Source organism: Crinia signifera, chromosome 4, assembly GCF_055691185.1.
Source record: "Crinia signifera chromosome 4, ASM5569118v1, whole genome shotgun sequence".
Taxonomy (NCBI): Eukaryota; Metazoa; Chordata; class Amphibia; order Anura; family Myobatrachidae; genus Crinia; species Crinia signifera.
In genome coordinates, this window is record NC_139220.1 from 183879858 (window position 1) to 183892783 (window position 12926).

At 46.4% G+C, this 12926-nt stretch overlaps 1 protein-coding gene across 2 annotated transcripts in view; it reads right to left on the reverse strand.

The window, feature by feature from the left end:
- PSTPIP1 (proline-serine-threonine phosphatase interacting protein 1) overlaps positions 1–12926 on the reverse strand; it is an 82033-nt gene that overhangs the window by 24329 nt on the left and 44778 nt on the right. For both annotated transcript variants that reach the window (XM_083183155.1, XM_083183154.1), the window contains 5 exons: positions 11575–11649; positions 10929–10963; positions 10350–10456; positions 9406–9468; positions 6744–6842 (listed from right to left, as the gene is read on the reverse strand). In XM_083183155.1, coding sequence (XP_083039281.1) covers positions 6744–6842; positions 9406–9468; positions 10350–10456; positions 10929–10963; positions 11575–11649 — 379 coding nt within the window. The remainder of the gene's footprint in view (positions 1–6743; positions 6843–9405; positions 9469–10349; positions 10457–10928; positions 10964–11574; positions 11650–12926) is intronic.

The following is a 12926-nucleotide window of genomic DNA, read 5'->3' on the forward strand; positions in this document are numbered from 1 at the left end:
ACGGCAACCCGAAGCGTGGCGTGCGCAGCGGTACGCGTCCCCCGCCCTTTTCATACCCCCACTATCCACGTCGGCGTGGAGTTGATTTTATAAAGTGTGGCGAGCCTGAAGCGTGGCGAGCCCCGCGAGGGGACGCGTATACCTGTGAAGTAATGCGCGTCCCCTCGCGGGGCTCGCTGCGCTCGCCACACTTTATAAAATCAACTCCACGCCAACGTGGATAGTGGGGGTATGAAAAAGTCGGAGGATGCGTACCGCCGCCCCTAGCGGGCTCGCGGCACTCGCCACGCTTCGGGTTGGCGTTCATAGTGGGGGGCCGTTAACAATGTGGGGACATTTTACATATTTATTACCCATCAGGGTGGGTATGCAATTAAAAATCGGGTCTGGGGGTGCCATTTAACATGGGACTCAATGGCAAATTGCGTCGCATCGCATACCATTGTAATGGCATGCGATGTGACCCGATTTTAAAATTGTATTATCAGCCCTGGAAAAGGCTGAAATCGGGTCCATCGCATGCCATCGCATACCTTAATTAATGGTATGCGATGTGATGCGATGGGCGCCGTGATAATACACAAGTACCAAATCTGATGAGGTCACAGAAATAATGCCGCAGGAGGCTACGCACTGCTATTGTTGGCCCCTACATACCCCTGTAGGGTTATTTTTCACTTAGAAAATGGCTAAAAATCGCTATGGGCGGGATGTACCAAGCAGCAGCAGTACATCCAGCCACCCATCGCGGCAATGCTCATTGCATATGTACTAACATATGCGATGAGCAACGCAAAGGGCAGCTGTCCCGCGATCCCCGCTACTGCTTGGTGTTTGGACTTCCTCATTTCTAGTGCATTTCAAAAATTCAGTAAAAACACTGAAAACTTTTTTACTGCATCTTTTCTTTAATACTGTACATTCTGCCCTATGTGTAGGCCCCATTAGATTAAGGTCCTATTAATATAAACAGTCACAGTACAGAATACATTATTCTTTCACATACAATAATAGTAAATGATATATACGTGTTGTACAATATGTGAGTATAGAGTAGACTAGAGGAGGAAACAGTGTGGGTAGTTTATTTTAGATATCTTTTGTGCAGATTCAGTATGTGGTTAAGAATACTCGCTGCTCACTCATGCCTAGGATTCATAGTGAAAGTGCTACAGGATGGAATGAGTTATGTTGTATAATTACTAAACACGCTAACAGTATTGAGCTATTATAAAGACTGGTCATTTAATCCTAGTGTACATGTGAAGTGTGTACTGTGGGTTTTCTTTAGTAGTTAGTGTCACCAGAGAGGAAGCCCAAGCTTTTCCATCAGGCTTCTTTAGCTTTATGACTCATTATAGAACAATACTTGATGGAGTTTACAAAGCAAATACTGTTCAACAAAATACATAGAACTAACATTGAAAACACTACACAAAATCGATGGTTTTAAATCATGTCGCACTTCTGTCTACATTTTAAGTTTGCTACAAAAATGAATATGTTGGTTCTGTAATACAGAACAGTCAGATGTCGTGGTATCCAGATGATAGATCTACAGTGTCTAGATAGACATAGGTCGACAACAAATGGACAACATGCAACAGGTTGATAGGGTGAAAGTGTCAACATTCAAAAGGTCGACATGATCAAAAGGTCTACATTAAAAAAATCCGCGAAATTCAACATGTTTTTTTTTCCACTTTTTATTTTTGTAATTTTTTTGGACTTTTTCATACTTCCACATCCATGTCGGCATAGAGTAAGAATATAACAGTGTGCCCGAAGCATGCCGAGCAAAGTGAACCATGCAAGGTTACATGTTACATAAATTGAGGGTCCATGTTGACAGATGTCGACATTGACACCCCAAAAATATGAAAAACTCATGTTGACGTTTTGAATGTCAAGCTTTTGACCATGCCGACATTTTGAATGTCAACCTTTTGACCCTGACAACCTATTAAATGTCACCTTTTGATGTCGACCTACTTACTGTCCACTACCGATGTTGTAGCCTTGGGGAATTTGGCTGTTGGCAGCAGCCAGGGTTGGACAGGCCCATAAAAGGAAAGGGGGAAACCCCCAGTAGGTCCACCTCTTTCTCTAAGGATCAAGTTCTTGAGTTATACATATGTCTCATTATACTGCACAGGACTATGGTGTATTTTATGCAGTGCATTCCTGTTATTAGTAAGGTACATTATCATGCATGCACTGGCAGTATTTACTATATATGTAAAGTGCCTAGAGCACTATCTAATGCAGCGGTTCTCAAACTGTGGGTCCTGGCCCCAAAGTGGGTCCCATAACTCCATGTTGCTGGCCATCAGACTAATGTGTTTGTTGAGGGGGGACAGGGGATAACTCATTAAGTAAACACCCTCTGCTTCCCTCTTCTATCACCCTACCCCCTTTTCCATCCCCTTATTACCCACTGCCTCCCTGTTACAATAGTGGTCACTTCACTTCACTGTCCACACATGTGGCGGCCATTCTGTGGTAACTTGCTGGGGTCCTGTATTAATATTTATTGTCTGACGGGGTCCTAGAGCAAATAGTTGGAGAACCCCTGCTCTAATAGATAGCCATAACTTTGTGGTGGTTGACCATAAAAACCCCAAGCATGGGCCCCTACCACTACATTTTCCTGGTGGGCCCTTCATGCCCTAGTCGCACACTGGCAGCAGCCCCGTGGTATAGACTGGCAAGGTAAGGGGATAGACAGCCTGCCCAGCTGCGTAGTTGTATACATAGAACTTTAATATTTTTTCATTACATCTGAAAATTCCACCATATTTTCCTTAATTGGGACAAAATTAGCCATCCTCAAAAAAATCTCGAAAACATTTCAACTGATTCAGGTACCGGGCCAAAACAGGTTAATGACTCTTTCATTCTTTTTTAGAAAGATTTGTTGGATTATTTAAAAACAGGAAATGAAACATCCATTTGTGGGAAGAAGAACTAAAAGCTGTAGTGAAAGAATAGCCACAGGCCACAGCGGCTTTAAGCTACTGACATAGGGACTGACTCATAGGAGGATACAAATTGTGGGTGCTGTGTATTCAGTCTGAGAAGATATGCTAATGCTGCAGGAGCCATCTTTTTTAATGAGACACCCCCACTGGCTTTGCACATCCGCTGCATGCCTCCAAAGATGCAGTATTGGATGAACAGTGGAAACATGTCAGACCAATGGACCTATGTGCAGCTCTGTGGTTGATTAGAATGTCCATTGCTAATAAGCTGGCTGTGATAAGCTTCCACCACATGGCTTTACCATCCCCAAACTGTTGTAGTTTGTCAATCAAACTGCGCCTAAATCCTCACTACTACAGGCTTCACAAGACCATTATGGCACATGTGCACTTTGGCTCAGACACATACACAGACTGCAAACCATCCGCCATTTGCAAAAGCATCAAAACTGCATCCACCGCTCAATGGTTAGGGTATATTGGGTCAACAATATCCAGGTCAATGCCTTAAAATGGTAGAAACTCCATAGGCCGATTTGATTTGTATAGACAAACTTACTGTACTATCCAAGTGGGAAGATAGTTTGATTATAATAGTGTGCTGAGAGCAGCACAGGAAAAACGTAGAAATGGAGCATGGATGGCTCCGCGTATATGCCTCCCAGCGACGGTGATACGCGGTGTCGCGTGTCGCCATCATCTGCAGGGAAAGACTATGGGCAGTATTCAATGAGAATTTTGACGATGTGCAGCGAATCCTGTTTAGGATTCGCTGCACATTCGCCACTGCCCGCCGTGTTCCGGAGCCTCGCCGGCTTCAGTATTCAACGAGTCAGGGGCTCACTGCCCCTGACCAGCGAATTTTAACTCCTGCGGCGATGCCACAGGGAGCCTGAGGACGGCGGCAGGCAGGGAGATGGAAGTCTCCCTGCCTGCTCCAGAATGTTTGTGGGGGAGAGGTGGGCTCCCCGGGAGCCAGGCAGCACAGGCTGCCCCCCCGGGATAGCCAACAGGGGACCGGGTATTCACTACACCCGATTGTGCATATGTAATGATCGGGTGCAGTGAATATATGAATATCTAATGAGCGGCTCGGCTCCCGGCCCCCTGCTGGCTGCTCTGTGTAAAAAAAATACAGCACATGAATAAAAATAGCATGCCCCTCCTCAGAATAAAATTCCTGATTTTTTGACACCAAATGTAAAAAAACAAAACACTTTATTTTAAAAGTTCACATTCCACTTCACCATAAAAAGATAGCGATTGCTACTCGGTGAATCATGGCGATAAAAACCTTGAAATGTATTCGCCATCTGGTCATTAAATAGGGTGATTCACCGTTTTAGTCAAAAAAATCGCCTTACAGCACGAAAATAGCACAAAATCGCCATAAAACATGGCGAATCAGCCTCATTGAATACTGCCCTATGCATGCACTGTCTTTCCTGCTAAGATTGCTCAGCTGCCTCAGCACATATCCCGGGTGCATCTCGAGTGTGCAGCGATGTGTGCTGAGCAATCCGTGCTTAAGCACGTCGGTCAGCACAGGCTCCTCGATCGTCCTCTGGGTACAGAGCTTAAGGCTCAGGGAAACAATCTGATTTCCCTTGCACAACTACCTCAGCCCATGTTATGGATGGTTTAGGAATAATATCTCTGCGCTCAGCATGGAGATGTATTTTGGTTGTAACACTAACCCACCCTTCCCGTACCCTAACCAGTGGCAGCTTTTAACTATGGGCTGCAGGGCTGCAGCCCCCCCAGGTAAAATCCACCACTGCAGTGAAGCCAGATACAGTCTGTGAAACCGCACTGGTTTCACTGTGACTGGCAGTGATTTCCTATTGGAAGTCCGACCTGCCAGTCACCAAGGCAGTCCCATTGGGAGGTGTTCCCTCAGTCCGGGACGCCTTTCTGTGGGATGCCAAGCAAATTCCACACTTGTGCATGGCCAGTACCTACATCAGTACTGCGCACGTGCTGGTCCTGGTGCCTGTCATTTGTATTATACAGGCGCCAGGGCCATGATTCCATTCTATGTGCTGTTGCTGAAGCAGCCCATAGAAGCTGGCAACATGTGCAGCACAGACACCAGAAACTTTGCGGGGACCTGGAGTAGAGGTGGTGGCGACATGGGGGGGATGGGTGCCTGCATCACAGTACCCTCGCAGTGGCTATGGCCAGAGGCAGCATCCCACCCCCTAAAAGGTATGAGCCACCACTGAACCTAACCAGTGGCACCGAAAGGGGTGGTGGTGCAGGTAGTCTTTACCCGTGCCCACAACTGGCCCATTTCCTGTTACCCCCTCCCCTGTTGCAAAGAGCAAGGAAGGGAGGTACTTGTGTATTTTGGCGGCGCCCATCGCATCGCATACCATAACACATACGATGGTATGCGATGCGACGCGATATCGTACGATAGTGCACGATGGCATACAATTTTGAAATTGTATGCCATTGTACATGGCATACGATGCCATACGATGCGATGCGATGCGATTAAACATTGTATAAGCACCCTAATGGGTGCTTATACAATGTTAAGCACCCAAATGGGTGCTTACAATGTTAAAGGCACCCCCACGCCACCCCCCACTATAAACGTGAACCCGAAGCGTGGCGAGCGCAGCGAGCCCGCGAGGGGCGGCGGTACGCGTCCTACGACCTTTTCATACCCCCACTATCCACGTCGGCGTGGAGTTGAGAATAGAATAGTGTGGCGAGCGCAGCGAGCCACCGCGCCCGAAGCGTGGCGAGCGCAGCGAGCCCCGCGAGGGGACGCGGATACCTTCACAGGTAAACGCGTCCCCTCGCGGGCTTCACAGGTGTCCGCGTCGCCACGGACACCTGTGAAGCCCGCGAGGGGACGCGTATAACTGTGAAGGTATCCGCGTCCCCTTGCGGGGCTCGCTGCGCTCGCCACACTTCGGGCTCGGTGGCTCGCTGCGCTCGCCACACTATTCTATTCTCAACTCCACGCCGACGTGGATAGTGGGGGTATGAAAAGGTCGTAGGACGCGTACCGCCGCCCCTCGCGGGCTCGCTGCGCTCGCCACGCTTCGGGTTCACGTTTATAGTGGGGGGTGGCGTGGGGGTGCATTTAACATTGTAAGCACCCATTTGGGTGCTCAAAAGCACCCTTTAGGGTGCTTATACGATTTTTGGTCGTATAGGGGGTCAAAATCGCATCGCATCGCATGCCATCGGGTGCATGGCATGCGATGCGATCTGTTCGTTGTACGACGGACATCGGAGGCGCCGCCAAAATACACAAGTACCGGAAGGGAGAGAGAAAACTGACTGCAGCAGCCTCTCTCCCCTGCCCAGCACATGCTGCTCAGTGCTGTGTGCTGCTCTGGGGAGAGAGGCAGCAGCATTCTGTCTTCTCTCTCCCTGCGTAGGTGTACAATGTGCAGAATGGACCATGTGCCGCCACAGACTCACAATAATTGTAAATCTGCATACAGCACAGGACCTGCGACAACCTCTGAATCAGGCCCAGTTAGATTTCTGACAGGTCTGTTTACAGTTGGGTTTATTTATAGATGGTCATGTGACAGATGGGAACTGGGGAAATAATGCACGGTCATGTGATCCACGGTGGCATGTACTAAAGGGAAAATGCTTTAAAACACCCTTTGGGCCGTCTCCTCCATGTACCGTCCTATACAACCTAACTCCCAGTGGGAGCAGCCATTATTGGTGCGTATGCCCTTCTGCATGTATATAAAAAGGGAGATATGTGATATGGCTCTGGTTTACCTTGTCTACTTGTTTAGCATTTCCTGATACTGCCAGGAGTTCAAAGCTCTGCTCAGCTTCCTCTGCATCTCTGCACTTCTGCTCATAATTTTTCTTCGACTAAACAGAAATGGAAAGAGACAAATATATCATAAAAACATCTTGCGGCTTTTGCATAATTTCTAATCCAAACACACCTTCCATATATTGTGCTATTTGAACTGTAAAAGGTACATTTATCAACGGCGGCTCCTACTTAAGCATTTGTCAGGGGGACTGCCTCTACCCCCGTCATTGTAGAGTAGACTTCATACAGATACCAGCTCTGTACTTATTGCAGCCCGGACTGGCAGTCCCAGAGGGAGGTTATTATTGTTTGGTTTTTAAGTCAGACATACATGCACCTGATTAAATTGGTGCGGGACCCAGTTCCTTTTTTCATTGCTCCAAGACCTATCGATTGATAGTTGTCCTCATCAATTGATACAGGTATACACAGACACACTAAGGGTCCGCTGCTAGTTTTTTTTATATATACAGCATCCATTTATTATAATATGGTGGTATTATTGTTATTAGTATTATCATAATTTCTTTGTATATAGCTCCTGATCTGAAATTCAGTTCTAGATATATATTGCATGCCCTAAATATCAGCAGGGTATGGGAAAGTGCTGAACCATGTATTGCCGTTGCTATATTGTGTACACATAGAGCAATTTGTGCATCATTTCGAAGCAATGTACTATAGATCGTTTACAAAAACAGCAAAAACATCCCGCGTGCATGCCTCATGAAAGCCCCACAATAAACAATAAAAGTTTTTCTGTTTCTACAGCACAATCTCTTTATAATTATAATCAGTTAACAGGATATATTTTTTTAAGTATGACATGGACAAGGTAAGCAAGAGAAGGGGAGCGGGGAAGAGGACACACACGTGATGCCAGGAGGGATTGGGAAGCGGAGATACGGACAAGGTACGTGATGAAGTTCTTATGGACTCAGCAGTAGGGGAACATTATCACAATTCAGAAAAGCTGTCTCCGCAGTTTATGATTGAGGCATGATGTATATCACAAAAATTGCAAAATGTAAGTACAGGTTGAGTGTCATGAACCTGACTTGGTTCACAATTATTTCCTGAGGTTTCTATGCCTGTTTGTTTCCTAGCTGCTGCTATTGCAGCTGCTCTGCATTTTCAGTGATTAGAACTCCTGTGAAGCTCCCTGAGTTCAGCACCAGTCACATGATCCCAGGTAACTCAAGGCATACTTCCTGGTTCTGTCTGCTACTGCAAGCTGCAGACAATCAAGCAATCACCTGGAGGAATATAAGCCAGCTTCCCAGAGTCCTCCTTGCCTTGAACAAATGTTCATTCTGCTTCCTGTGTGGTTACCCCAGAGACAGAGAGTTCCAAGGCTCCTGGCTATCCAGTCTCCAGCGATACCATCTCCAAGTGTCCTGCTGCTACTTACCTGGTTCCTTTCATCTCCAGAGACTCCTGCTAATACCATCCCTGCGGTCCAGTATCAGGTGTCTCGCTGAGCACCTCTCTGGCTCTTAAGCCAGTTACCAATATCAGTGATTTCACCATCTTGTCCTGATCCTGTCGACAGTCCCCGTCAACACCTGGGTTGGCTCACTGTTATTGTGCTCCATAGAGACTATTACATCTCAGTCGACATCCCTGACGTCCACCAGTTGCTGCATCCCAGTATTGTCACATTATCGTCTGTTGTCGACATCCTGTGTCAACTGTTTTCCAAAGTGCCTCCAGAGACTCCGACATTCTCTCCTGGTTATCGACATCATAGACCAACGACTCCCAGGTCGTCATCTCCGGCTTCCAGGCCATCCTGCAGCTCCCAGGCTGCCAACTGTCATCACCGGCTCCCAGGCCATCTCGCAGCTCCCAGGCTGCCAACTACAACCTCGGCTCCCAGGCCGCCCCAGTGATCCCCAGTGTCGGCTTCCAGGCCGCTCCAGCGATCTCCAGTGATCCTTAAGTATTCCCCAGCGATCTCCAGTACTCCCTGTGTTCACCCTCGTGTCTTCTCCGGCTCCCAGGCCGCATCCCGTGGTACTCAGTCCCCTATACTGTGAACTGTCTGTTATATGCATCCCTCCGTACCCTCCGTGTTGCTGTCAAGCATTCAGTGCCATCGGTCACCATCGATGGTTTAAGTAACCCTCAACATCATTGCTCTAGAGACCCCAGAGTATCTAACCCTGCAAAAGCCACAGAGGAACCTGGGCAGAGGGCCGCGACCTGGTCGGCAGTTGCAGCTAAGTCCATATCCCCTTGCGGGGGTCCCTGGTGAATACCATTGTCGGCTTAGACCCCGCGCCTCTGCTTTAGGTCTCAGCCAATCCTCTGTGTCCCCAGCAGGTCATCTTCCTCGATCCACCGTGCATGAGTTCCGACTACCTCAAACCTCCTTCGTCCTGCTACCCAGCGCCCTCCACTGGTCCACCACGGTCACAGCCGGGAACACAAGGAACCCCGGTGCTGACATTGAGTATCCCTTGGATAAGGGATACTCAACCTGTATGAGAATTTAAAATGAACATTTCTAATTTTACGATTTTGCACAGCTAGCACAAACAATGTACACTACTGAATACAGATCTTATTTAAATTAATTATAATTACTTAGATTAATACTTTATTAGAACTCACATCCATTGTCTTCTTGTACAAGGATACTTTATTTTTCTGCAGACGCTCCATGGCATACTCATACTGTGCAAGGACACAATAAAATATATCAGTCAGACAGTAACACTGCTATAGTGGTGTTTATATGTTATACTATATTATGGTTGGCAAAGTAACTCATCTCAGATATTGCATTTCATAAAAGCAATTAATTGACGGCAGCCATTTTGTGAGCGCTGTAAATATTCATGGAAATGCAACCTGCTAAATCATTAGGAAACTGGGACATCACCAAGTAAAGTGCTTCAAACTCAATGTCCATAAGAGAAGAGGTCTTAGCAGCACTCCCAAGTTAGTAGGTAGTTAGTGTGTGGGTTGTGTGATTACCCTGGCACCCCAATAGTAGTCAGGTACCCAGTGTTTGCAGTGTGAAATTACCCTGGCACTACAGTATTGTCACACAGGGTTGTTTTAAGAGAGGGGAGGCCCATGTGCAGCCTCCTCCAGCCGGGCTCCTTCCTCTCTGCTAAGAGTAGCAGGATCAGAGCACAAGAGCGCTCAGACCCTTCTACGCATGTGCAGATCTCCAGAAAAATGGCGCTGTGGCCATATTCTGGAGATTTCTGCACCTGCAGTAATGTGGAGCCTAAGCACTAGCGCGCACAGACTCCATTGCGAATGTGCAGCACACTGTGACATTTTTCCGGCAATTTCTGTCTCCATCGCTGGACTCCAGAGGGTAAGTATTTTCAAAATGGGTGCAGCGTGTGCAGTGTGGGCTCCCACTGCATCTATTATAAATACTCCACTGGTGTCACAGTTATATTAGCCAGACGGGCACTCTGGGACTCGGTAAGCTGATCTTCGCAGCTTACTGAGTCAACCAGAATCAGGCCCTAAGTGTATTCATAAAAAAGTTATAATTTTTGAGTACATTACACTTTATATTCTACTTTTTAAGTCACCTTTTTTCTTAGTTCCTTCTGCCTCTCTCTGAAATCTTCCAAACTCCGCAGCTCCTCCCTCAGTGCTGTGGCCAGTTGGATGTGTGCGAGACCTATAATCTCAATTTCTAAAATACATTGGGGTATATATTGTAATAAAGCACATAAAAGGGCTACACATCATATTGACATATATTAAGCGAAATGTTATAAGGCAATAGATCAGATTTCTGTACAATTTTATCATGAGATGTATAGTGGCGAATTTGTGAAAGACAAAAGCTAGTTGCTTTCATTTAACAAATTTTGGGGAAAATTTACTAAGTTGGGTGTTTTATTGCAGGGATGTTGCTATGGGCAACCAATCAGAATCTATTTCTTATTTATTTAGCACCCTCTAGAAGATAATAGACCGTTTCTGATTGGTTTACCATAGCAACATCCCATGTGAAATAGATCTCCCATTTTAGTAAATTTCCCTATACTTTTAATTCCACGGCAGGGACTTTTTACAAATAACATTTCATTTGGCCCATTGTCTCTAAATACCTAACATCTAATACAATATTTACATTTTAAAGAATAAAGTTTGATACTTACGTTGTTTTACAGTATCAAAGGACTCCCGTAGTTTGCTGAAATTAGCACATACACAGGTAATTAAATACAAATATTGCTTTAAAAACAAATGTCTTTAACATATAAAAACACAATTTTTCCAAACTTGCTGCATTCCTGCTGCATCCTAGTGGAAGTACGGAGATTTTGTTTTGTATTTGTATTACTGCATTCCTGATTTACATGTACAGTATGAGACTTTCACTGCTACAGTGTATTTTGAATACAGCAACTAGGTACACTGCCCTGCACAAGCATACAATGTAAGGCATGCTTGCCTACTCTCCCGATTTGGTACTCCCAGCCACCCAGAGGAGTGGGCAAGTCTCCTGCAGCCTACTTACCCCCCCCCCCCCCCCCCCCCGCTCAGCGCGTTCACCCCCCTTAGTCGAGCAAAGGAAAAGTGGGTAGTGCTATTATGCGCTTTTCTCTGATTTGACTCATTGTAGCCATGCCTCCTTACAATACCAGTAATGTAAAGCTGTGTGTGTGGAGGGGGTTATGTGATAAGATCTCAATGCCTCCTTTTCTGGAGCAACATCCCCTGTTGACCTGGAGATGTGTCCTGTGTTTGCCGCACACACTGCAACTTTTATAGATACACCACTGGATGTCATCCAATTCTTACTTGATCTCTGTTTGTCCTCCAGCCTTTTTCGCAATTTGAACTAATTCTTTTCCATATTTTTCCTCTGCAATGGCCCTGGTAAAGAAAATTCACAAGTAATTTAATCAATGACTGTATCAGTACTGTATGCACTGGCGGCTCGTACCTCTTTCGGGGATGGGGGCTGCCTCTGGCCGCAGGCACAACCCTACCCCTATCACCGCCGCCACCGTTGCCTCTTCCCGTCCCCGGCGCCTGTCCTATTATGACCAGCTTCTATGGGCTGCTTCGGCAACAGCCCATAGAAGTAATCATGGGCCAGGCGCCTGTACAATATAAGTTACAGGCACCGGGACCAGCGCGTGCGCAGTACCGATATAGGTACTGCACATTTGCCATTTTTGCCCGGCAGCCCATAACAAGGTGTCCCGGAGGGCGTTAACACCTCCCAATGGGACTGCCTTTGTGACTGGCAGGTCGGACTTCCTTGTGTACTCTAATGGGTCCTACACAAGGAGCGATATACAGACACTTTCTGAGCGATTTTACATAATTTTACTAACTAGCTCAGAAAGTGTATGAGTATTGCTGTGTGTGTAACCCACACAGCGGTACAAATGTGCGGCCCTGCAGGTCCCCGATCTATAACAGCCCTGTTTGTAAATTCAAAGTGGTTGCTCAGAAGGCCCTGCACATCTCTGCTGTGTGGTGGCCTTCTTACATGCGCAAGAACTTCATCAGACCACCTAGCTTCCTGCACATAGCCTCTCCTCCCAACCTTGGCTCCAGACTGGGAACACAAACTAATCCAGAATGGACAGTTTGCATTAGTCACATAGGTCTAAGACAGGCATTACCAAACTATGGCCCTCCAGCTGTTGTGAAACTACAAGTCCCATCAAAACTGCTGCAAGGCATGAGGGGACTTGTAGTTTCACAACAGTTGGAGGGCCATAGTTGGACATGCCTGGTCTAAGGCATGTCCAGCTTTTTAAACCAGCGTTAGAGCCACTGATTTCCCTACTGTACATTATCTTGTTGTTAATTCTAGTTTTTGCTTGGACCTCCCTGGTCTGTTAAAGTTCAGTCACGTTGCTTTCCAAGTACTTAGACTTTATTTCAACATTCTGCAAGATTTTTGATCATGCAAGGAGAATATTTAAATGTTTAATAATCTGCAATGAGTATCCACTAATTGTAGCTTCCTGGAATGGTGTTTCTGACAAGCCCAAGATGATCTTGCTTGCTACCTGTGATATTCCTCCCAAGCTAGATGAACTTATCTTACTCTGCAACAATATAGAAACAAGAGAGCAAGTGCACCACACCACTCTGCAACAAATTAGTTTTGCACTACAGAGAGTATGCATTGG